This window comes from Euphorbia lathyris, chromosome 9 (assembly GCF_963576675.1).
Source record: "Euphorbia lathyris chromosome 9, ddEupLath1.1, whole genome shotgun sequence".
Classification (NCBI taxonomy): Eukaryota; Viridiplantae; Streptophyta; class Magnoliopsida; order Malpighiales; family Euphorbiaceae; genus Euphorbia; species Euphorbia lathyris.
In genome coordinates, this window is record NC_088918.1 from 8,407,371 (window position 1) to 8,431,721 (window position 24,351).

The following is a 24,351-nucleotide window of genomic DNA, read 5'->3' on the forward strand; positions in this document are numbered from 1 at the left end:
GGAAATGGTAAAAAAGCTGAAAATTGGTGGTGCTGCTGCTGAAGAATTGGAAGAGGAAGCAGTGCAAAAATTTGCCGTAAAGCCTCTAAATCGTCTTGGATTTATAAGCATAATATTTCATCCATGTTAGTTCTCAATTCTCTATTTGCTTATAACAACTTTTTCAAATGTAGCAACTGCTGTAATATTTTCATAAATCCAAGGAGAAGAAGATAGGGTTTCACACTCGTTTTTCATAAATCCACTATTCACTCCACTGCAGAGTAACTATTCACTCTCCGTTGCGTCGAATAAACCAGAAGAAGATAGGGTTTCGCACTCGTTTTTTGTCAATCCATGAGAAGAAGAAGCGCTGCGATAGAGAGAGAGGAGTCGAAGGGTTCTTTTAGTTCTCCTAGGAAGTCGAAAGAACGAGAGAGAGTCGAAAGAAAGAGAGAGAGAGTCATTCTAATTTCTGCTACTTATATGAACTGCCATGTAGACATATTTTTAATTATTTAAATTTTTTAAAAAGGGACGTGGCATGATAACTTATTAACAAGTACAAGGAGATTTTAGTGGATTTATTTGATACAGGGGCATATGTGTTTTTCCGAAAAAACACGAGGGCAAATATGTGTATTAACCCTTTTTACTTTGCCACGTAGGATTCATTTTAATTTGTTGGCAGTTGACGTGGCATGACGTGGCGTTCCACGTGGAACGGCGTTTGTGCCAAATCATCATTCCGTTAGTGTGGGGTATATCTGTAGGGTTGTGACAAGTACAAGGAGATTTTAGTGGGTTTATTTGACACAGGGGCATATGTGTTTTTCCGAGAAAACACGAGGGCAAATATGTGTATTAACCCAAAAATATACAAATAAATATTGTTCTTTGACTGGCTTGTAACAACATTTTTTTTTTTGTAGTTTAAAAGTTTACAACAAGTGTTTGTGCTTTTTGCATTTTATAAACTCAGTTATTCCTTCAAAAATTATTGTCATGACTATTTATCTTAAAAAAGAGCGATTTGAAACAATTAAAAAAACCAACTTACAAAAAAAATACAAGGTCTAACTTTATAAATTAACTAAGCCACAAGTATTGTTTGAACGAAATATATTATTTAACTACAAAATTCATAAAATATAAATCCCTATTTATAAAATTTTAAAATATAAGAACTGTTTTCGCAAATCAATTAAACCATAAAATTTATTTTTATACCGCTTTCTTTATCAATCCACCAAACCATTTCTAATAATAAATTAAATTAAGTAACACTATTATTTGAGAAAGTAAAAAAGAGTTTATCCCAGGAGAGATACTTCCAAATACCAATTTAGATGTACCGAACGAGTAATAAAGCTTATGGACATGTCTAGATGTAACTAATTAAAAAAAAAGTAAATAATTTATTAGTTCCTATATTTTTACGTAATATATTATTTAGTTTCTATATTTTGAAAATCACATTATAATGTTCTTATCTTTTATCAATATTAACCATTTGTTTATTCTGTCTAATTTTTTTTTAAAATTTTTAACTATTATATTTGACATCAACAGACGGACATGAAATAACAGAGTATCAAAGTCATTTTGTATCGTATTATGACTATCCTGAAAGTTAAGATATGTTCAGTTAAAAATCTAAGAAAATAGACAAAAGGACCAAAGAGTTAATATTGAGAAAAGATATGATCTTATAATGTGTTTTTCAAAATAGGAGAACTAAACAGTGTGTTACGTAAAAATGTGGGGACTAATAAATTATGACATAATACTCATTTGGATCCCCAAACTAAAGCTTCAAAGTCAATTAGGACCCTAAACTATTCAAATCATCAATTAGGTCTCTGAACTAACCAAAAATCATTAATTGAGTCCCATTCTAAACAAAAATCATTAATTGAGGCCTCATTGAAAATCATTCGGACACTATTCTCCAAACCCATTTTGAACCAACACATAGATAATTACAGTCTATATCAAATAGTCACAATTTTTGATTTTAGGATAGGATGAGGACTCAATTGATGATTTTTGCTTAGTTCAGAAACCTGATTGATAATTTTAATAGTTTAAAGTCCTAATTGATTTTAAAGCTTTAGTTTGAGGACTCAAATGAGTACAATGCCATAAATTATTTACCCGGAAGAAAATGAGAAACTGAGTTTTAATAGGGACTACAGGGAGTGAATACTCTTTAGTAAAACGACGTCGTTAGATGATGCTTCAGCTCAAACATCTTTCATCGTCCTTGTACGGAATTTCTGTTACTCTTGTTTTGCCGGCGGCGGAATGACTATCCCTAAACTGTTATTCTCCCACCTCCGCCGTTCCCGTCCTCTCTTTTCTCTCTCTACTCTCTCTCATGGCCACACCTCTTACGTCCTCACTAACCATAACATCCTCAACCAGCAACCTCCAGTTTCCTTTCTCAATTCAAACGGACCTCATTTCGCCGCCTTTCATTTTCCGAACTCTCGATCCTTCTGGTCTCGTTCAAAATCCGATCCCGAACTTCCTACTGACTCAGTCACTGAGCCAAATGTTACCGAAGTCGGAGCAGACGGCGTTGTAGAGGATCTGGTTAATGGTAGCTACGGCGAAGAAGAATCAATTCTTCCGGGTCTGGCTAATAGTGTCAATGTAGGAGAAGAATCAATTCTTCCGGGCCTGGTTAATAGTGTTAATATAGGAGAAGAATCAATTCTTCCGGTTCGTACATTGATTTCGTTGCTAGATGGGTTCCACAATCTTACTGGATTGCCTTGGTGAGTTTGTTTGGATGCTAAGAAAACGATGAACAAGGAATGAAATATAAAAGAGGAAATTGATTTTTGTTCTTCGAAAATTTTCAGGTGGTTAGTTATTGCTTCAACAACACTGATTATGAGATTATTACTGATGCCTTTACTTATTTTTCAACTAAAGAAGTTAACCAAGATAGGAGAGCTATTTCCTAGATGTGAGTTATGCTTCTCAATTTGTTTTTTCTATTCATGGCATCACAAATTTCCTAGAAATGAATTTGAACTATTCATTTTTTTAAATCCCATGTCTGTTTCTCTTAGTGCCTCCTCCATTGCCACCACCTTTCTCAGGAGGGAGTTATATCAATCAAATTTCACTCTTCCGTAGAGAAAGACGAGCTATTGGCTGCCCCTCATTTTTATGGTTCCCTGCATATTTCTGCGTCCAGGTACAGCAACTTGTTCTTTTGTTTACATGGAAAGTGGATTTGCTATCTTTGATGGAAAATTTTGCTCTCTTAGGAATAAACAGCTCAGTTTGAAAATCTCCATGTGACCTTTGTAATCTAATTGAATTGGAAAGAGGAGAGATGAATAATCTGATTTGGGGATATACTTAATCTTAGATAAATGTTGAATCTTTCAGTAGGGGTTCTTGTTACTACTAACAGTGCCCACAGAAGATAATGATTGTCTGAGTCAAGCTTTTTAGATATTACGCAACATGTATGCTTATGAAGAAAAAACAACCGGGTACACATTTCCAAATTTTGCTGTAAGGAAGCTCTTAGTGACAGTTTGGTTTTTTTTTTTTTTTTTTTTTTTTTTTTTTTTTTTTTTTTTTGTAGCTCTTTTTTGCTGTTTTACTCCAAACAAAAAATATAGGAGTATTTGGTTAGGATTGAGAAATCACTCTTGATAGCTATTTTGGATGTAAAATCGACTAACATCTACCGGCTACTAGCAAAAGTAAATAGCAAACAACAAAGAGTAAGCAATAATAGCTGAACCAAACAGACCCTTAGAATGATTAAGCATGCACCTCTTTGTTATGTAAACACAAACCTCTTTTGAAGACTTCCATTTAATTATTTCTAATTCCAACCAGTAAAATGTTAACCTATTTTGTCAGAAGTGCAAGTTACCTATGATATCTTACTGGAATATGGCCTGCGTTGTTACATGATTTGCTTTCTCTACAATGTAGAAAAAGTGTTTTTCTTTATACTATAAGGAGATGCTTTTATGGAACTTTTTGGGGGTTGACATTAAGTCATTAAAAGTGGAATCTTATTATAACTGACATCATCTACTTGTCTCGTTTTAGACAATTTTTTGGAGTTCATAGAGATTGTATTGGATGCTAGGGGGCAGGTATTTTTATGAGATTGTCATGAAGTAAAAAGAGTTACTCGTGCATTTATGAACTTGTTTAAATAGCACGTTTTATTCATAAACTTATTGGAAAATAGGTTTTGTCTAATGTTTAGTTGTCACACTTAATACGTGCACAATTAAATTTTGGAGTATGGAGCTCTGCAGATTATTGACATTAATTCTCCTATTATATATCTTGCATTAATTCTCCTATTATTTCAGGTTCCATGCTTTCTTTTATGGATGAGCACTATTCGGAGAATGTCTTTGGATCATCATGCTGGGTTTGACTGTGTAAGCAACCGTCATCATCTAGTAGTCCATACGGACTAATCTGCATTTCTACTTAATAACGTTGATCTTATTAGATAATATCATTTGTTTGTATTGAATAATGAAAACTTGACTTGACCTGTGTATGAGGTGAATGTTTGGAACTTAATTTGGCATACGAATGATCTTTTTATTGTAGTTTGTTTAGTTTAGATAAGAAAGAATGGAACCTTTGCATTGCAATATATTCAAACCTTTCATATTGACATTATATTCAAAAGTCTGCTAGAATGAGATACAACCTTTTAAACAATCACATTAGTGGATGCCATTGCAATGCAGTGAGAGATCCCTCAGGTAGCAAAATGGAGGGGGCTAAGTTATCTCTTCCGAAGGAAAAACAATACTTTAAAAGGGTCGAATCATTTATTTATTTTCCACTTTTAGTATGAAATTTTTATTTTTTGGACAACTTACCAATAAATCATATTATTAACTGAAAGAATGAACCAGACTCCAGAACACTAAAAGAATGTACAAAATGGTTAGGGTAAAATAGGTATTTGACCATAATTTCTGGTGACATGGATAAAAAAGAGTCGATGTAGTCAAACCTATCAAACTCATTATTTTGTTAATTTTTTTTTTTACGGATTTTAATGTTACAGAGTGTAAAGTTGGAAGGTTTTTATATCAATAAATGAAGTTTAGGGACCATAATGTTAGTAGCTTTATAGTTCAGGAGCTGTGGATGTATTTACCTGTTGTTTAACCTCATTGTACTTTCCAAATTCTGTTGATTGCATTTATACATGATCCTTTTTCTTTATTGATTACAGGGTGGCGCTCTATGGTTTCAGAATTTGACTGAATTTCCTCATGGTGTTTTAGGCCCCATCTTTCCGTTGCTTGTTGCTGGTCTGCACTACACTAATGTTCAGGTAGATAATATTCTTTCCAGCTTTCTTTCTTCTTCTCTCTCTTACAAGACGACTATATTATAGTACTTGGTACTCAATATGTTTATTTTTTGGATAAAGTACAAAAATAAACGATATGGTTTTACACATTTATAAAGATGTCATTGTGGTTTAAAAGTTTGCAAACACCAGTATTAGATTTCCTATATTTGCAAAGACAGAATCTATAGTAAAATTATTGGACTTTACCTACGTGGCAAATATTCAAAACAAAAATTTTGTGGTCTTTCCATTCCATTGTACCCCTCCTAACATATAAAAACATTTTAAAGCAGAAAAAGTAATAAAATACCTTAGATCCCTCTTGTTTATTAACAGTTTTAGTGAAAAAGTATATCTTTGCAAATGGAGGAAATCCCAATCCCGCGTTTGCAGACTTCGAAACTATGGGGATGTCTTTACAAATGCGCAAAACCACAAAGTTCAAATTTGTACTTGTCCCTATTTTTTTTGGATGGCAATCTTGTTTAATGCATAGAAATTGTTGTTGCTTCCTTAATGTGCATGTAATAATTCTCTGCCTCAGAATTTGCTAAATTTTACAAAACTGTTAACTAGAATTTCATTGGCTTGTTTGATAACTTTCCAGCTCTCATTTAAGGAGTTCTCAGCTAAAGACACAACTGGAATATTGGGCTTATTAGCAAAAGTAAGTGGATAGTACATTATGTGTAGTTTTACAACACCGTATCTGGCAGCCTAAAGTATTTTGCTGGAAAACATAATTCTCATTCTTAAATTTTTTAATTATTCTACGTCGCACAAATGATTTGAAACTTTTCTTGGTACAGTACTACAAGATGTACTTGGATATTCTAACACTTCCTTTATTTTGCATTGCCTACGCCATTCCGCAGGTAACTTCACATCTGACCTTTGTATTTCTTACTTTCCTTTATTGAATCACTATTTCTGAGAACTTTTCCTTGGAGATATTGATTTAGTTTGTGCAAAGTTTCTGGTGCATTTCATTTCCCTTACACTAGTTCAAGCTTCTTTCTATGTCATAAGAATGAAAAGAGAACGGAAAAGAAGAGGCTGAAAAGAGAATGAAATAGTCTTTCAATTCAAATAATTAAATAAAAAAACTGAGGTGCCATGCCATAGTTTTATACACAATGGGGGCACATGTTTTGAAACCACAAGTTGGGATAAATTGCACGCATGGTGTTTGAAGTTTGGGGCCTATTTCACATAGGTCACTGAACTTCATTTCGTTCCAATAAAATCCTTGAACTTCACATTTGATTTCAATAAAGTCATTCATGCTAATTTGTATATAAGAGCTCCCAGGAATGTTGACTTAGCACAGAAGACAGTTCTGTATGCCAACTACTTGCCACGTTGAACAAGGATGTAAGTTTTTAAGTTTTTTTCCTATGGATTAGGATGTACCCATGGCACACATGTGGCTGCCACGTCAACCATAAAAGTCACACATGTCCGACAATGACGCTTAGTTGATATATAGTCATTCCAGTGAAATTTTGTACATAAATTACTTGGAATGACTTTATTGAAATCAAATGGGAAGTTCAATGATTTTATTGAAAGAAAATGAAGTTCAGTGACTTTCGTGAAATAGACCTCAAACTTCAATGGCCATCAATGCACTTTACCCCCACAAGCTGATATACTTTCTCCATGCATAATTTGTGCAAGTTGAAAAATGAAAGGCTTAACTATTGTCAGCTATTAATATGGAGTGGACCTTTAACTATCAGTTCGAGCTTTTAGTTCAAATGGTTCCATGACATGGTATCAGAGCCAGTGTGACCAAGTGGTCCAGGGTTCGATTCCTGGCAGCCCCATTTGTTGAGTTATTTGCAGGACATGGAAATTTGGGCCTGTGTTTGTGCACGCTTCTAGCCTAGTGGGCATTCGCGTGTGGGGGTGTATCAACTATTAATATGGAGTGGACCTTTAACTATCCATTCGAGCTTTTAGTTCAAATGGTTCCATGACAACTATAAAACCTTTATAGATACATTCCTTAAATTAAAGCTAGATTAAAGCAAAACTAGGTTTTTTTTTTTTGTGAAATTTCAAAACTAGGTTTTTATTTGCATTTTTTGTGATTTTTTGCCTTAACGTTTGCAAATGTGGCTGCTTCATTTCAACATTACATGTCTAATCTTTTCCTTTCAGGTCCTGATTCACAATTTTCTATATCATATTGCAGGGAAGCCTGGTCTATTGGGTAACTAATAGTTCACTAACTCTTGTCCAGGTCAGTTGATGTTCTATCTTTCCCAGGGAAAATTATTCTTTTGCCTAAGAGTTTATTAGTAGTTAATTTATGCAACATTTTAGAGTAGTTTTTCTAACATTAGAAGGATTCAAAATACATTTGATGCTTATTTGAAGGTAAATATTTTAGGAATTTTTTCTCGTATTAAATGCACATCACATTTTTTACTGCTTGGTTTTTTCTGAAGTTATGGTACTGAATGAAGTTGAAGAGAAAACAAAACCATTCATTTTTTAAAATGATAGTTGTAGGGCTGATCTCAGATCTTGGAGATTCTTGAACTGGGTCAAATACCCGAATAGAAAGATACAGAAATGGATTCAACTGTTTACTTTTTCTTTAGGACCGAACCGTGTTGTAGTGTTGACTTTTATTAGGTATAGTTATGTAGAAAAGCTTTCTGGAAAGAGTCATGTTTACAAGCTCGAGGAATCTAAGGGGTGTAAGCGTTAAGAAGGCTATAAGTCCTATGCCACTAGCGCTGAGGGTGGATCTTAGAGATTCTTGAACCGGACTGACCGAATATAAAGATCCAGAATTTGATTGAACCATTTACTTCTTTGGAACCGAACCAAATTGTACCGTTGACTTTTACTAGGTACAATTCTGGAGATCTTCAAATTTCCGGACTGAACCAAAAAAGATCTCACTCCTAAATAGTTCATACATGTCCGAGAATCTGTATTTGCAATGGCTCTTTTTAGCAGCTTGGATTTGCTAAAATAAGCATCTTCTGTTACTGTGCATATCATGGACATGCATTTCATCTGATCTGACACAGTTAACATCAGATATATTGTAATTTATAATCATCTGTAAAAGGAGTCTGTAAAATGCCTTTTCTGGGAACAGTTAGTTTTTGTTTCTACTCGCTACATTTTTGCGCCTTCAACCAAATAACCCTCAAAAAGTTACTCTTTTTTTTTTTCCTTTTGTTTTCCCCGTTTTCTTATAGAAGGTAATCATGTTTGCAGCAACTATTCATCAAACATCCTGCTGTCCGCAAAAAGTTAGGGTTACCAGAAAAGCGTTCTCCAACAGCAGTTGCGCCTTCTTCTCCATTAATGGGTGAAACAGAGCCAGCATTTTTGGATTCACCAATTAAGGAGGTCAAAGTTTCAGCAGAAAGCTTAAGCCCTGAGCAACTGTGCAGTGTGAGTCTCCACAATACAAACCGGTGTATAAGATCTCTCCAAATTTTCTCATTTTTTAATCGTTGATGCTGTCGACAGCTTTCACGCCAACTCTTATCACAGGAGCAAATAGACAATGCAATGGTGTTGTTGCGGTAACTACTACTTCTTAAACCCAATTCATGGTTATTGCATTACATAACTGTCTTTGTCTTGCAGGGTAGCACTTCAGAAAGACCCTGATTTTGTAGAAGCTATGGTTTATTTGGGCTGGGCTCTGGTAAGAAAAGGGTTTTATGTGGAAGCTAAAGAACATTTGGAGCGTGCGATTCCTAAGGTCTCAATTGCCTCTTTCTTACGTCCATATTTAGACGATAGTATTTTTCAAAATGTCTTCTGTCGATAGTATTTTTCAAAATGTCTTCTGTCGATAGTAATTTCATAATCGTTTCTGCCAATTGCATGCTTTCCTCCATTAATCATTTGTTTAACTCTTACTTCATATCAGCTATATCTTACTGGCGAATCAAAAGAAGTCAAGCATCGGCTAATTCTTGCCTCTCAGTTGGCTGGCGTTGCCTGTATACAGCAGGTAAAAACTGCGTTCCATTATCCCATGTTGCACCAAAACTTTGATTGTAAAGCGTTTCAAACAAAACTCTCGGACACTTGTATGAAATGTTTCGGCTCACGTTTCCTTAATTTAAGAAAATTGAAAACTCACTTTTGTAGGATGTAACGTGTTTTTAGGTTGCCCGGACACGGATACGGATACGGTATCCGACACAGACACAGACACGGGAAACGTCTTTTCTATAAAACATAGGACACGGAAATGTGGGGGAAACGTGTGAATATTAAAAATATTGGGGCACGTGATAAATATTAAAAATATATTTTTATATTTGAATTTTTATAATATAACTAAATAAATACATATAAAAGAAATTATAAAACTCTTATCTAAACATAATTATTAAATACATGAAATATAAATAATGTCAAAAAACGTTGTGAGAAAAAAACGATAAAACAACGAAAGCTTTCCTCTGTCTTTTTGGTTTATCTCAGATTTTATTTTTGCTACACATAAAGACTGACATACTCCTTTGGATATTCCTGCTCCTTTTCCCTTCAAATAATCGACCATAATTGCTCTGTTTACCTCTGTTTTTTTTTTTCTGAAATGAAATCCAATCGTTTTTTTGTCTGGGAAACTGGTTTCCCAGACAGATACGTGTATCCTACTTCTGAATATTACGGAAACGGCCCCAAAACGTATCCCAGAAGTTTCCGGGAGTTTCCGTATCCGAAACGTATCGGAAACATGATACGCAGGCATGTTGAAGTTTTCTGTGATACAAACATCGTTTTCGGTATCTGTTTCTATAACATAACGCTACCTTTACAAATTTCTTAAATGATATTCTGATTTCAGGCAAAAAGCAATCCTGCGGCCCTTGATCTTTGTCATTTTTATACATCGAGTCATCGATCATTTACAAACTTATATATTGAGCCCTTGATCACGTGTCAATCTACATATTGAATACTTTAGAAAACCCTTTGGGTCCTTTAATCAAGGGCTCAGTATGTAGTAACGAAGATCAGGAGCCTCTGGATGATTGATAATACGATCTAGTCATAGGCATTTGAGTATAGACATGATGTTTCCTGCCATGTTTCTCATTTCCTTCCACAGGGCAAGAAACAGGAAGGACTTCTGCACTTCGAACGAGTGGTATACATGGGAGAGCCAGAGGACCCGGCGAGCAAAGTACATTACTACGACACTTTGGTATTTCTCGCAGGGTACAAATCCTAATATTAGCAATAACTTGAAACTTGAAACTGGAACTCTATCTTTTATTATCCGTTAATCGCTATTTTTGCCCTTTTTTCAGCGTTTTGAACACTTTAGGGCGCAAACCCGAGGCAATAAAGTATCTATATTCAGCTGCTGCTTACAATCCTTCCTACAGGAAGTATTTGGAAGAGTGTGAAAACGCGGAGGAGGACGATTTCGGGGAGGACCTTGTCAACAGCAGGAGAAGAGATTATTGACCTCACAGGATTAGGCAAGTGAAGATAGTACCCCTCCCCGGACCCTCGCTTAGCGGGGACGCGTAGTGCAGTCCTTTTTATTCTTTTCTGTACATTTTTGCTGGTTGATCATATTTTTGTATACAGAGGTTTGTCCTCAACATTTTTGACCTATCAGTTTTGTGTTGTAATATTTAAAATAAGAGACGGAATAAGGGTATTTTGGTCTCAACCGTCAAGTTCTTTTGTAAGCCTTTTTTTAGGGGCCACTTGAAAATAATAATATGATACTCCGGAATGCGTTTGGAGTGTTCTACGAAGGGAAAAGATATACAACAATAAAGCATTAGTCCCGAAATGATTCGGGATTGGCTAACATGAATTCATGTCTATAAGATGTGGTTAAGTTTTACACTGGCCGTCACAAACCTACCACAACCCTATTTATTCGGGCTTGGGGCCGGCTGTAAATGCCAAACAAGGTAAGGATTCTCTGTCTTTGTTAGGGATCGCTTTGTCGGGGATGAGGAATTTTTGCGAGCGAAGATGGAGATTGTTTTATTCCTCGCAAGTGGAGATGAGGCGGGGATAGGAATATATATCCGTATCCTGTGGGGATGATCTCCATACTCATCCCTTATATATCTTCATAAGGATCCTTGCAGATTCCTCTATTAATTCCCTGTTTAACATTAATATATATATATATATATATATATATATATTCTAAAAAAAAACATTAATATATAGGGCTAGGTTATACTTTGTTTTTTTCACAATTGGATAAACTTAAGTTTATTCTTTCCGCTACTTAACTCAAACTCAATTCTATTCTTTAGCATTATACTACGTCAAATGTCAAAAAAATAAAAAATAAAAATAAAAATTGCATATGTAAAAAAAAAAAACAGAATGAAATGAGAAATAAGAATCCCTGCGGAAACGGAAGCAAAATTTCACTCGTTTAAGTTTCAAACACAAGGATAAGGAATCCTCAATATGTTTGGGAGCAAGAATGGGGAATGTAATACCCGTTCCATTCCGTCTCCTATAAAAAATGATAAGCTTTCCTTATTAGAATTTGATTTAATCATTTTCCATGTTTGGAAAATATTTTTAATGTATAAAATTTTAATTACTTCAAAGTTCTCTTTTTTTTAACATTTACCAACTATATATTAGCAATATCAAAATGTAAATGACAATGGTTACACCAAATATAATCTAATTGTTTATAACTTTATATCATCAAAATTGTATTAGTATATCATACAAATAAGAAAACCTAGTTATTTATACTAATCTACAAAATCATGTAAATATAGGGTAAATTATATACGTGTGTACAACCTTTGTCATTTTTCACATTTTGGTGTACAACCATCAATTTTGCATACAAAACTGTACAATCTTTTGGTGACTTCCACCAAAGTGCACAGTCGATCGCGAAATCAACACGCCATGTCAGCAATTTGACTTTAAAAGTCTAAATTGCTGACATGGCGCGTTGACCGATCAAATTTTGACTTTTAAGGAAGTCAACCGGCTGACGTGACACGTTGCTTTCACGTTGACTGGTCACAATTACCAGCTCTACACTTTAACGGGAAGTCACCAAAAAATTGTATAATTTTGTGTGCAAAATTGAATGTTGTATACCAAACTGTGAAATAGGGTAAAGATTGTACACCACGTATATAATTTACCGAGTAAATATAAGTATATATTTACATTTCCATGTTACTAAACACCGTACCTCAAAAGACATTGAACCATTGAAGTTACAAAATTTATAGTTAAAATTATAGAGGGTTCAAATCCAACCCTGCCATAGCTTATTGCTGAGCTAACCCTTGTTCTCTCCGTTACATCTCAATGTCTTCGAGCTCCGGCAAAGGAAATCGGAGGATTGCAGCAATGCCGGTCAATTGTGCCAATTCTGTAGCAATTAAAAATTCCACAATGTGAAACTAAGTTTTGAAATAGGAGTCTTAAAATGCCTAAAGCAGAGATGTAGGATACTCACGTTCCCCTGAGACGTGCATCGACGAAAATATATGAACGACACCTCCTGAACCTTTAACCGAGTTCACTAAATTCACATACTTCTTCCTTGTTGGTATATCAGCATTTCTGACAAGAAAATAAAGAATAAACAGCTTCTTAAGACGGATAAGAATCTACTAAAAGCGGCCTATTTTTGCGACGAATCAAGGCATTCTAATATTAATAGAAACTACATTAAGAGTCCTAATGATACAATATTGCAAGCAAGGGACAATTGAACGAACAGTCTTCTCAATTGGGAGATACCGCATCTCGATATTCACTAGAGGTGGCAAAATGACACACGACCCGATTATACGACACGAACACGACACGGATTTTTAGTGTTAGTGTTGAGCTTAATAGGTAATGGGTCATTTTTGGGTTGACACGAAATTGACACGCTAATTTTTGGGTTGGGTTAGTGTTGATATGTGAACCCGAAAACGACACGAAATGACACGGATATTGAAAATTATTGTTATATTCTCTCGTGTTTTTTTATGTTATTTTATTAATAAAGATAATAAAATTATAATTATTAATTGCAAATATTGATTTGAATTTCTTAAATTGTTATAAACACATTACATGACCCTCTAACATGATAAAATCGAACTTTTCGATAATTATTGTTAACATACTAATCTAAAAATGATATAAAATGTTTAAAACAATACCATATCTTCTTATATTTTTAAGAGTTATTATTAATATATATGCATAACAAAATTACATGTAACCCGAAAACACGACACGAAATCGACACTAACCCGAACATGTTAACACGACTTTGACACGAAAGTTTTTGGGTTGGGTTTGAGTTTACTCTTTTTGACACGAACCCGAAATGACACGACACGAACACGATAATTGCCAGGTCTAATATTCACCCAGGAAGTTGGGACTTTGTGATAAATAATTAAGATGCTTCAACCAAATTTTCATTACCACCCATGTGAGACTTAAAAATTGCACATATGGTAGTTCTCAATTAGACACTAATACAACAACAACAACAACAAAGCCTTAGTCCCGAAATAATTCGGGGTCGGCTAACATGAACCATCATATAAAACCGTGAAATCAAGTCGTGTCAGCGACACAAATTCGCTCCCTCCACTCCGTCCTATCCACTACCATATTTTCCTCAATTCCCAGTAAACTCATATCACTCTCGATCACCCTCCTCCAAGTTTGCTTAGGTCTTCCCCTACCCCTCACCACTACATCCCTTTGCCACTCTTCGGTTCTCCTAACCGGCGCATCAAGCGCTCTACGTCTCACATGGCCAAACCACCTTAGTCGGTTTTCTCTCATTTTATTCTCAATAGATGTGACCCCTACTTTTGTCCTAATTATTTCATTACTCACCCGATCCTTTCTCGTATGACCACACATCCATCTCAACATACGCATCTCCGCCACCGACATCTTATGGATGTGGCAGTGTTTCACTGCCCAACACTCCGTACCATATAACAATGCTGGTCTAATTGCCGTCCGGTAGAATTTCTCCTTCAATCTATTAGGCATACCGGGATCACAAAGGAAACCCGTAGCACTCTTCCACTTCGACCAACCAGCTTTAATCCTATGAGCAACATCTCCATCTACTTCTCCATCCGTTTGGATAATAGATCCTAAATACCGGAAGCAATCCGAGGCCTGAACAACTCTCCCATCTAGGGTGATTGTCCCTGTCTCCCTACTCCTATGGCCGCTAAACTTGACTAACCTGAAAAGCTCATCGGTTATGAGAAGTGTTTGGACAGCCATACGTTCATGGGCAACCTCCACGTGCTTTGGTCCATAACAAGCTCGATCCGGATCCTATCAGAAAACCAGAAATTGAGCACATTATATGAAATTATTTGGGACTTACAGAAGGAAACCTTCAAGTGTATATCTTAAAGATTAATCAGATCACGAGGTCTTCCAGTTCTCGATTATATATATATAATAAAAGCAATAAAATCACACGTCTCAAAATTAGAAACTCACATTTGAAAGCATGTTGAAGAAATCCTCAAGTGCTCGGACCTGCAAAGGAAAAACGGCCTTTAAGTACCTTTGAAACGAGCACCGATTTTACACCAAGGCAACTAAGCATATTGTTAGCAAAAACATGAATTGAGACTATTGAAAATATAGGCCAAATTGGATTTATCTAAAATAGTTACCTCTTGTGCTGCCTTAGTGTCTTTTATCATATTCATGACGTTCGGAGCATCAAGAGCCTCGCTTAAACTATGCCTGTGCAGCAGAAATTCATGTTGAACACAACTCTAGCAAGCAAAGGTTGACCATGTGACTTCTTCAGTTCTCATAATAAAATAACTTTTTCAATGTGAAAAATTGGGGTAAATTACACCCATGGTGCCTGAACTTTGATCTTATTTTCATTATGGCCCCTGAACCTCAAAAGTGGACACTATGGCCCTTGAACTTTGCACTTTACTAAAATTATGACTCATTTTTACCATTGAGCAAAGGTGATCACTCTAGTAACAGTTAACCCTTCATTGTAAAGTTGATAAAAATGATATTCTAAACAGCTTTAACTCTTGAACATTTTGGTTTTGAGGTCATTTTAGTGTCGTTTGGTTAGGAGAGAGATAAGTTGTTTGGAGAGAGAAAACTTCGAAAATGGCATTCTTGGACTTTTCCATTTTGAGAAATTCATTGGTCATTTTGACTTGGTCTACGGGAAAATGGGCCATTATGTTAGTAAATTGCAAAGTTCATGGGCCATAATGTTCGATTTTGAAGTTCAAGGGCCATAATTAAAGTAATAGCAAATATCAGGGGCCAAGGGTGTAAATAGTTAAAGGTCCACTCCATATTAATATCTCAACAAATGGGGCTGCCAGGAATAGAACCCTCGACCACTTGATCACACTAGCTCTGATACCATATCATGGAACCATTTGAACCAAAAGCTCAAGCTAATATTTAAAGGTCCACTCCATATTAATATCTGACACAGAACTATGTTGCTAGGTGTCAGAGATTAATATAAGATTTATGATTGGGCCTTAACTATCAGCTCGAGCTTTTAGTTCAATCGGTTCCATGACATGGTATCAGAGCCTCTTGGACCAAACGGTCGAGGGTTCGAGTCTTGACAACCTCATTAATTTGTGGAATCCAGACCCGGGTTAATTAAACTCATGATACTCCAACTACGACACAGAGAACATAAATGCCATCAAGTTTAACTTTGGTTTCACCCATGAAATAGGCATAACTCCTTTTTTTACTACAAATAAACACCAATTTCCTATTGGGTTAATACACATATTTGCCACTGTGTTTTCGCGGAAAAACAGATTTGCCCTTAAATCAAATAAACCCACAAAACTATCCCTGAATTTTCCATAAACCTGCAATTATACCCTATGCTAAACGGAGATGACCTCAAACCTTCTTGTCTCCAAAAAAATTAGATGACGACAATCAAAATTCATTTGGTTTCTTATTGTTTTCTATTGCTATTGCTTTTGGATTAATTAGGAGGTTTAGACGCCGTTTTATTAGGTTGATTGAGCTTTTATGAAAATGAATTTTGACCAATCTGTTCTTCTAACTTGCTTTTAATCGAAATTGAATGTGCATATTTTTTTCTGTTTGTGATTGGTTGTTCTTTTCTAAAGTTTTTCTGGAGACAAGCAGGTTTGATGTGAACGCCGTTTAACAGCTCTGTTAGATTAGGGTATAATTGTAGGTTTGTGAAAAATTCAGGGATAGTTTTGTGGGTTTATTTGATTTAAGGACAAATCTGTTTTTCCGAGAAAACACAGGGGCAAATATGTGCATTAACCCATTTCCTATTATACCCCTATTTATTAGGGTTTAAAAAACTAAAGTTTGGAGTAAATTACATGTTCTATTCAGTAAAACACTTCATTAATTGAGGGTATATTAGGAAAATATCAATATATTTAATGTTTTCTTGTTCAATGTGAAATCATATTTGTGCCTATACTTGTTTAACTTTAGTTTCACCCATGAAATAGGCATAACTCCTCTTTCGCCTACAAATAACCACCACTTTCCTATTACACCCCTATTAATTATGGGTTAAAAAACTAAGTCTGGAATAAATTAAATGTTCTATTCATCAAAACACTTCAATAATTGAGGGTACATTAGGAAGTTATCAATAAATTTAATGTTTTCTTGTTCAACGTGAAATCATATTTGTGCCTATATTTGTGGGACAGAGGGAGTATCATTTAAAATCTAAAAGCAAAGATAACAAACAACTTACTTGTATCCTGAGCTGGTATGCACAAGAACTATGCGTGACTTGTTCTCAATAATACTTCTCAGCTGTCTCCTCTCCGCCTCCAATAGTAAGTGGCGATGAAATTGATCCTGTAGCATGTACGGAATTAGCTGTCAAGAATATTACATGCAGCTGCAGAAAATACCACTTGGCAATAGATAATAACCATAGAGTCGGAAGTAAACATTTCAAACGAAAACATGGCTGATAACAGAAGATATTTCATTTTAAAATATGGAAAAGAGAATGACAGATTTATGTCGGACCTTTGTAAAACCTGGGCTTGCAATCACAGCACATCGAATAACACTGAAATCAACATACTGTAGGAAGGCCTACAATATAGAAAAACTTGATAAGTCGTTGAGAAGCACAAACTCTAAACACATTGTTAATATTTTCAGAAGCATGATAGAGCTAGAGAATTAACAAGCCAAATGGTACTTGCCTTCAAAACATTCTCAAAGAATTTATTCAGTGCCTGCAACAGGTAAAAGGAGAAAATAATGAGTGAAAACTTTAACATGCTGCGAAAGATGCCGATAGCAGATTCAAATATAAGTTTAAGAATAATAAGCTGGTATCAACTTGATAAAAGTAACTTGGACACAATTTCCCATTACAAGAGAAAGAAGCATACCGATTCATAACCAGCAATAGCAGGCCCATGTTTGCGAGGAATCGAAGTTTCAATCCGTGAACGGGTAGTTGTCATGCTGTTGAAAATTAGCCAAAGCACCATTAACAAATCATCAAAACACCACTATGCACTAGGAATAACTGATAAAAGCATGACAATAAATTATCTGTGGAAATAAAAGTAGACACATGCTCTCTCATTGACTCTTATGATATCACCAGAGCCAGTTTAGCTGAGAGGGGACTTAGCTATACAGAGAAGTAGAGACTCCAAATGGCGGACTTCAAACAAGCTTAAAAATAATATTCTTTCAGAAGCTCCAATGTGCAAAGAAGGCAAAACAAGGCCGCTCTCATGTATTATAAACTTCAAATGCATGAACTTCCTTCTCTATTTTTGTTTCTTTTCAAAATATACGACCTTAGTTATTCTTTCTCCAACACTACATATGAAATTTTAATTTCCATCTTCAATCATTTATTATGCATGCCTCAAGATACAAACACACATTATACACACAAGCACCCCTGACCAGAACCCGATTCAGTTTCTAAAACCCACTATGTTTTTATTGCATTTCATTAAGATGAATCTAGATATAAGAGGTAAGTTTAATTTCTGTACTAAGAACTTATTTGCAAACATGGTACTTCATATTTAAAGCCTGCATGATAGCCAGTCCTTTATTATTACCTTTTGCCAATGAGGATAATATTTGCTAGTCCTTCTTGCATTAGAACGACAGCCAGATCAGCACTTGCACCAGGATCTGAAATCATAGGGATAGAAACATTGGTCACTTTTGCATTGAATTTCTATGCATATTTTCACCTATTAGAGCATACTAAGTACCAAAATTTGCCAAAGCTAGAAAAGGCTACTTCAAAATCTAACTAAACATGCCCCTAAAGAGCACCACATCTACCAGGTCGAATACCAACATCACAATCAGCAATGACCAAGGAACATCCAGCTTATCGATGACATTACTGAGATCAAGATTTCTATCAACGCTACCAACGGTTAGTGACTCTTACTATGTCCTTTAAAAAAAATCAAAACTGTTGCTTGCACTAATAACAGGAATTGCTGGTGTCAGTACACCAAGTAGTTAAAGCAAGAGGTCCTACATATCAACAATTCCAAACTCCACAGAAAATATTTTCTCATGGAAAAATGCAGTCAATTGATGATAACACCTTTTATGTTTTCAGAAAAGAATTGGTGTCGGAAAAGAAATTCATAGATAATGACAACATACCTGAGGCTTGACGGAGTGTATCTATCGCCAAGGAGTCCCAAATTTCCTAAACATATTGCAGCAACACGCCAAAATGAGGTGGTTGTTTTTTCAATTACTAAAAATTTGGAGCGAAAATAAGCAAATAAACCTTTCTTAGAACAAAGGGTCGGTGCAGCTCAAGTTCTAAAGTATGAAATGCTCCAATCTACAATAAGACCTTCATTAATTCCACGAAGGACAAAAGAAACTTATCCATTTGTCAAACAGGAGTTAAATATGATATACAAATTTACCTTCACATGTTCATTCTCCAAAACATTCTTCCCACGAATTCTCAATGCTGACCCAACTTTATCATAATCAGTAGTCTAACCAGTTAAAAACAAACAAATCAGTTAAACATGATTTACCCAACTATGTGTAGGGCCGTAACCGAGCCGAGCTTTGGCCTGTTCATGCTCGGCTCATCAGAAAATTGACGAGCTCGAGCTCAACATTCTGTTCATAAGCTGCTCACGAGCTTTGCTTGCGAGCAACTCGTTAGTTCAGTTCATGAACTTCACTCACGAACAACTCATTAAGTATGTTCATTAATTATATTGATTTGAAATTTCTTTAACACAAAACTACGTAGTAGTTCTGAAATCTACAAAACTAAAGTTTTTATTTTACATTTCCCCCTTTATAGAAATATCATTATTAAAAAAAATAATCAAACCAAGTTTGGTCACGAGCGTGTTCATGAATATTATAATCGAACTTGCTTATGAGCCGTTCATGAACCTATAATCGAGCCAAACTTTATAAATTTAGCTGACACGATCGAGCTTCATGAGCGGCTTGGCTCATTTGCAGCCCTAATTATGTGCTAGTGCTTTTCTTTCTAAATTTCCATACCTCCACTTGTATTTCCAGCTTCAGCTTCACTCTTTCTGCATCTCTCCCACCAGAAGCTGCCTCTCTCAAAACTTTCCTGAAACAATCACAAGTCAAAATATAACCAACTGATGAGTTTGCAATCAGGGAATACAAATTTGCAGGTACAGGGAGAGAAAAAGCAGAAGAAGAATAGTTACCTGACAGTACCTGCCAAAACGAAATCTCCAGGAGATATCAGATTATAAGCAATCCAGAGGTCATCTGAATCGATTGGCGTCATCTTCAAGCACAGAGAACAAGTCCAATAATCAAAGAACAATGATAAGAAATTAACAATTAAATTCAAACCCAAGGTGATTGAATCTGTACCTTGACACTACCAGGGCCATTAGGCACATAGTTTTTCTTCGTAATTTTCATTATTTCTCAAATTCCGCAAATCCGAAATCCTTTCTCTGTTAAATATCAGCGAATTATGATGGAAAAAGAACAAATTCTTTAAGTAGTGAGAATTATTCTACTAGTTTTCTGCGAATAAGAAAACATAAATTCATACCTTGCAATCTAGAGTCGTCGAGCCAGCCGCTTCAGTACTAAATTTAATAGGTTTTCCGGTCAGGAAACCTGAGAAGATTCTTCTTCGGTAAAGAGGAGGACCGAAGAAGAGCACTTCAATGGTTGATTGTTTGACAGAAATGGTATATTACGTTAACTTTAAAGCCTATGTCGACTAGAATTCGTTAAAACTTTAACTGGGGGCTGATTTGGACATTATATATATTTAGGATTAATGTACAAAAATACCCCTAACGTTTTGGATTATGAGCAATTTTACACCTAACGTTTAAAATGATGCAATTTTACCTTTAATATTGGAAGTCAAGAGCAATCTTACGCCTAACGTTGATAAATTTGGTCAATTTGAGAAATAATTCATCAAATTGTCTTCTCGGTGATGAATCTTGTAGCTACACTTCACACAACGTCATTTTATCAGTAACAGATCACAAACATATGTTGGGATGTGAAAAAAATAAAAAATATATTATTATTTGTACGAATTAGACAAAAGAAATTCAAAAAATTCACCGAATTTATAAATATTAATCTCAAATTCAACTATTAAATTATAAAAAAACATGAAATGCTTTTTTTAGAACAAATTGATATGCAATTGGTACAGAATAAAGAATAAAAACATCCGTGTTTTATAATAGGGGTAAAATTGATCCAAATTATCAACGTTAGAGGTAAAATTGTTATTGACTACCAACGTTAGGGGTAAAATTGTATCATTTTAGACATTAGGGATAAAATTGCTTCTAACCCAAAATGTTAGAGGTATTTTTACACCTTAATTCTTTCATATACGTATCCATGAATGAAAAAATTTTCATTTTTTCAAATTTGACTGATAACAATCACGATACTAAAAAAACTCTAATTATTGAAAATTTTCATTTTGAGATCATTATCGATCAAATTTTAAAAAATGAAAATTTTAACAACCATATTTATCAATATGTAAAAAATGTGAAACCATTACATTAATTTTTTTTATTCATATATAAATATGAAAAATAAAATAAATAACCTTTGAGTTTTTATATATTTGTAACGAGGGTTTTATAGTTTAAAAGTTTGAAAAGAACGATCGGACTTTCAAGTAATTCATTAAGCATATTGTGTTGAAACACCTTTCCACAAGATTTTGATTTGACAAAATTAATTAAGTGAAAGTAAATATTCTACAACACACTAAGTTTAAATGCTTTGATTTAGTGTTACTAATGTGTTTGTTCAATGTTGAGTTTATAATTTATCATAAGACATAAAGATCATAAGGCTCAAGCCCTATATGGAAATCAAGGCCCAAGTCAAACGAGCCAAAGACCACTCAACCCGCGTATCTCCAAAACGTCGCCGTTGAAGTAATGAAACGCATGCTGAGTAAAGAAGGATCGAGAAGATCCACGTAGACAACTTCGGTATGAAGCTGCTGAGCTGTCTCGACAAAACGTGCAGGACAGCTACTGACCATAAGACAGCTTCCAGACAAAGTATTTCCTCATTAGGTAAAGGTCAGAAGACACAACAAACTGTCTGGTTGACATTACCCGATTTGGAGGAACATACTGCCACACTGACCGAAGAACAGAAGATGCTGGAATCTGATTGGCTAGGAGAACTGCTGAACAGACTGAGTGAAAGCGACATGAAGCCGTTTCCCTCCAACGGTTATTTCGAAATTCAAAATAACCAGAAGCTCTCATAGCTCTCTATAAATAGAGCATTCAGAATCCACATTCTTCAGAGAACTTTGAGCAAGAGCCGCTACGCTGGCCAAACGTATACAAAAGTTCTCCATCAAAAGCAAAGCAAAGTTCTTACACTACAAAGTCTATTCATTTGTGTAAAAGTCTAGAGTGATTGTTTTTCAATCATCTAAGGTGTTCTAGCAATTGTTGTTTAGGACAAAATCTTTATCATTTCTAGAAGTAGAAAGGAGAGGCTGAGTACTCGGTTTTAAGTACTCAGCGGAGAGATTAGGATTGAGTAGAAGTATAGAGGAAGGTACTCTTGTCATACTCAATTGCTGATATTGTAAAAGGAGAGATTAGGATTGAGTAGAAGTATAGAGGAAGGTACTCTTGTCATACTCAATTGCTGATATTGTAAAAGGTTTGAGGCTCTACCTTTAAAGAGCTCAGTAGAGGATTTGAAATCTCGGAAGTGTTCCGGGGACAGGACGTAGGCTTAGAAGAAGCCGAACCTGGATAAATCTGCTGAGTGAAGTTTTCTTAAACCTTAACTCCTTATTTATATTGCTTGCTTAAAACAAACTAAAACTGACCAAGTACAAGAGGTCAAGCTGAGTTGTGCGCTACAAACGAGCAGGTTCAGGAATAGACTCTAAGTGCTATTTCCTGACCTAAGCAACGAAGCTGTCCTAGTCACTAGTTGACTAAGCCAGTGTCTTGCTGAGTGTTAAGTGCCGCTGTTTTATAAACTTTTCTTAAAGAAAAGAAATCTGCCCAAATTATTTTAAAAAGGTAAAATAGTTCCTAACCCCCCCTTGGAACTATATTTGCAACCTTACAAGGGACCAACAAGTGGTATCAGAGCCTAAAAGCTCATTACTAAAGGTCTAACAACCTTGAGTTGATCCATACCATGGGTGAAAACAGCACTCGGTTTCTCCCTGGAAACCAGACAACTCAGATATTACCTGAGGGGATGTCCATTACCAGGCCTCCCCTATTCTTCGGGTCAAACTATACCTTTTGGAAGAATAGGATGAAAAACTTCATTCAAGCTACAAACATGAGTGCCTGGCTATCTATAGTCCAATGCCCGTTTGTACCTGTGAAAGTTGTTGATGGCCAGTCAGTTGTTAAAGGTGAGGTTGAATGGACAGAGGATGATCTTAAGAAGCTTCAAAACCATGCTTCGGCTATCGATATGCTTCACTGTGCGCTCGATGCTGCAGAATATAACAAAATCTCAGGTTGTGAGTCGGCACAAGAGATCTGGAAAAAGCTGGAAGTCACCTACGAGGGAACAAACAAAGTAAAAGAATCCAAGGTGAATCAGCAGATGAGACTGTACGAGCTGTTCGAGATAAACAATGATGAGGGCATTTCAGACATGAACGCAAGGTTCACCAACATCATTAATGAGCTCAAGAGACTTGGGAAAATCTTCACTGAGGAAGAACAAGTCAAAAAGATACTCAGGAGTCTTCTAAAAGACTGGCAAGCAAAGAAGACAGCAGTTGAGGAAGCTCAGGATTTAACCACCTACAAATATGACGAACTCATCGGTTCATTGCTGACCCATGAGATATCAATGAAGAACTTTGAGGTGAAGAAAAAATCCGATGACAAGAAGCAGAAGTCACTTGTCATGAAGGCTGACTCCACTGACGGGAGTTCAACTGATGATGAGGAGATGGCTATGTTCACAAGAAAGATGAAGAGGCTGTTCAGGAAGAACGACAAATATTCCAAAAAGCCTTACAAAAAGTTTGATAAGTATAAGGCTGACTCAAGCGACAGCAAATACAGAAAGGACAGCTCAAAGCCCATTACATGCTTTGAGTGCCACCAAGATGGCCATATTAAGTCAAACTGCCCCACGCTGAGGAAAGACAAGATAAGTGGGAAGAAGACAATGGTGGCTACTTGGAGTGACAGTGATGAATCTTCATCAACAGAAACTAAGGCCACCGAGTCAGCGAAGATATGCTTTATGGCTGACGAACTTGCTGAGCCATGCATTTCTGAGCATGCTGACCCATCTGATGAGTCAGATAATGAAGAGCAATCTAATGAGGTAATCTCACTCTCTCAACTCAGAAATGAAATGGGTAACGCCCTGAGTGATCTCTATACACTCGTTAAAAAGTGTAATAGGAAGATTAAAGCACTCAGCCGGCGCTGTGATGAAGTAGA

General features: G+C 35.6%; 2 protein-coding genes across 3 annotated transcripts; one reads left to right on the forward strand and one right to left on the reverse strand.

The window, feature by feature from the left end:
• Positions 1-2,187: 2,187 nt before the first annotated feature.
• LOC136207062 (ALBINO3-like protein 2, chloroplastic) lies at positions 2,188-11,118 on the forward strand. 2 transcript variants are annotated; one of them, XM_065998325.1, is made up of 14 exons: positions 2,188-2,762; positions 2,850-2,956; positions 3,063-3,190; positions 4,341-4,412; positions 5,231-5,332; positions 5,961-6,020; positions 6,163-6,228; positions 7,554-7,601; positions 8,597-8,776; positions 8,855-8,910; positions 8,975-9,092; positions 9,264-9,347; positions 10,458-10,553; positions 10,660-11,118. In XM_065998325.1, exons 1-14 carry the CDS (start codon positions 2,287-2,289, stop codon positions 10,756-10,758), a joined length of 1,692 nt encoding a protein of 563 aa, XP_065854397.1. In that variant the 5' UTR covers positions 2,188-2,286; the 3' UTR covers positions 10,759-11,118. The 2 variants fall into 2 exon arrangements, with proteins under 2 accessions (XP_065854397.1, XP_065854395.1); XM_065998323.1 differs by having other exon boundaries at positions 2,192-2,762; positions 10,458-10,567.
• A 1,171-nt stretch (positions 11,119-12,289) lies between these two features.
• LOC136205944 (protein PELOTA 1) lies at positions 12,290-20,612 on the reverse strand. Its single transcript, XM_065996812.1, has 17 exons — positions 20,454-20,612; positions 20,267-20,352; positions 20,095-20,177; positions 19,916-19,991; positions 19,312-19,386; positions 19,167-19,223; positions 19,037-19,082; positions 18,469-18,544; positions 17,776-17,851; positions 17,584-17,616; positions 17,402-17,470; positions 17,118-17,224; positions 15,028-15,100; positions 14,849-14,887; positions 14,583-14,677; positions 12,825-12,931; positions 12,290-12,737 (listed from the first exon to the last, which is right to left on the reverse strand). The coding sequence occupies exons 2-17, from the start codon at positions 20,315-20,317 to the stop codon at positions 12,664-12,666; spliced, it is 1,137 nt and encodes a 378-aa protein (XP_065852884.1). The 5' UTR covers positions 20,318-20,352; positions 20,454-20,612; the 3' UTR covers positions 12,290-12,663.
• Between the last annotated feature and the right edge of the window lie 3,739 nt (positions 20,613-24,351).